Genomic DNA, 2,010 nt, shown 5'->3' with positions numbered 1-2,010 from the left:
CAGTCTTGGCTACAGATAATATATTTGAATTAACTAACAATGCTGGTTTATCTCCATTGTATTATGCTAGTAAAGCAGGTCATATTGATATAGTGACACGAGCTATTTCAAAATATGATCAATTCAGTATTGATAATATCATTAAGTGTATAAACAATGCTGCTAGTTGGCAAATTATTCAATTATTATTAATGAAAATATCACTCAAAGATATGATGGATACGTGTAATAAACATGAACACACTCAACACCTCCTAAGGCTCTTTCCAATGGATAATGAATACTTTCAGTTACGTGATGAAAGGACAACTGTACTTCACTTAGCAGCTACATCAGAGGATATAGAATACTTCACTACTATTGTTAGTTTAGGCTTTGATTTAAACAGTTTAGATAGTGATGGCTACACTCCTCTACACAGAGCTATTGAATATGGTTGTGTATCAATAGCTAAATATCTTATTAATCAACCCAACTGCCTTTGTGAAACATTAACTAAAAATAACAATACAACTCCATTACATAATGCTGTAGGTGAATTAGGTAACCTATTATTAGTACAGGGTCTGGTGGAAAGAGGTGTGGATTTTAATATTAGTGACTATAATGGTGTAACTGCATTGCATTATTCTTGTTGTTGGGGTCACTTATCAATTGTAGAGTATTTGACATCTCTTCCTCAAATTAATTATACAAGAGATACTAGGGGTAGAACAAGTATTCATTTTGCAGCGGAATTTGGGCAAGAACATGTTGTCAAGTACCTTGTTGAATCATGCAATCATGATATTAATGTAGAGGATAAGTATGGCAATACTCCACTGTATATGGCATGTATTTACAATCACTTACCAGTAGTAGAGTATTAGTAACGCGGTAGCGTTACTAAGTAGGATTCACCCCCAAACAAAATGGCTGCCACGACTTTTGCAGCCTTGCTATACCGGGAAAACGAGCTCCTATGCTTACCAGACTTTATAGAGGACCTTATCTTGACCAGAGGACTCCAATGGTACAACTAGCGTGACTCTAGACCTTGTCTAAGTGAAAAGTCAAAAATCGGCGAACCGGCCGTTTTTGTTCAGCCACCTTTTTTCATCTTCATCATCATCATCATCATCATCATCATAATCTTCATCATCAAGTCCTGTCAATCCAGTTGTCGGTGTGTATCTCAGTATCAGTTGGTGCTACAACAATAATTATTGCACCAATCTACTCCAACAGTCTATGCGCAGGTCCATGTCCCATCAGATCATTCTTTAAGAAAGGAAAAAGTGATACTGTGACTGCTGGATTGAGCCATCTTAGCTAAATGCCGCCATTTTGTTAATTATTAATTAAAGAAGCTTGCCATGTGCTCCAAAATTTGGGTGTGGTCGCGCATGCTCAGATCTGCAGCTCTGGAAGAAGCAAGTTATTTTTTTACCAAGCTATGCTTGGAATCAACTTACTGCAATACTTTAGTGGAGGTTTCCAGCTAAAAGAAGGTATTGATTTTACATGTTACTGTTTTATCAAATGTGCTATTTTATTTTATTTTAAAAAACAAACAATTAATTAATGTCATGACTTATGATATGCAATGATAATTATGAACTTGACAACAGCCTGGAAGAACAGGAATAGCAGGGAAGATGGACACTCTTAGCTCACAGATTCTTGAACAAGGACTTGTGTCAAGACTAGTATTAGTTTTGCTTGTCATCAGTATAGTTGATATTCCTTCAGCATGTCTATTCAACGCTGTCTCTCATAAATGTTATAACAATGATAATAATAATAAAGAAAATTATTGTTTGTGTAAAATCAACAAGTATCACAACTGCAACTAAAGAAATACTATAAATATTATTTAAAAAATCAACACAAACAAGAACATAAAAAATTTTTTAAAATGAAGTAGGATTCCGAAGGACCAATGAAAATACGAAATATTATTAAAAAATCAACACAAACAAGAACATAAAAAATTTAAAAAAAACAAGATGAAGTAGGATTCCGAGCGAC

General features: G+C 34.4%; 2 protein-coding genes across 4 annotated transcripts in view; both read left to right on the top strand.

Annotated features, from left to right (window-relative positions):
- The window catches only part of LOC105313094 (elongation factor-like GTPase 1), a 10,929-nt gene that overhangs the window by 4,752 nt on the left and 4,167 nt on the right, over positions 1-2,010 (top strand). The gene's annotated exons all lie outside the window — the stretch shown is intronic.
- Positions 1-2,010, top strand: part of LOC100636119 (ankyrin-3-like) — an 8,099-nt gene that overhangs the window by 4,735 nt on the left and 1,354 nt on the right. Inside the window, exon 4 of the mRNA XM_011406249.1 lies at positions 4-834. Coding sequence (XP_011404551.1) covers positions 4-834 — 831 coding nt within the window. The remainder of the gene's footprint in view (positions 1-3; positions 835-2,010) is intronic.

The sequence above is a fragment of the Amphimedon queenslandica genome, unplaced genomic scaffold, assembly GCF_000090795.2.
Source record: "Amphimedon queenslandica unplaced genomic scaffold, v1.1 AMPQUscaffold_13354, whole genome shotgun sequence".
NCBI lineage: Eukaryota > Metazoa > Porifera > Demospongiae > Haplosclerida > Niphatidae > Amphimedon > Amphimedon queenslandica.
This window is presented reverse-complemented; position numbering and strand designations above follow the sequence as displayed.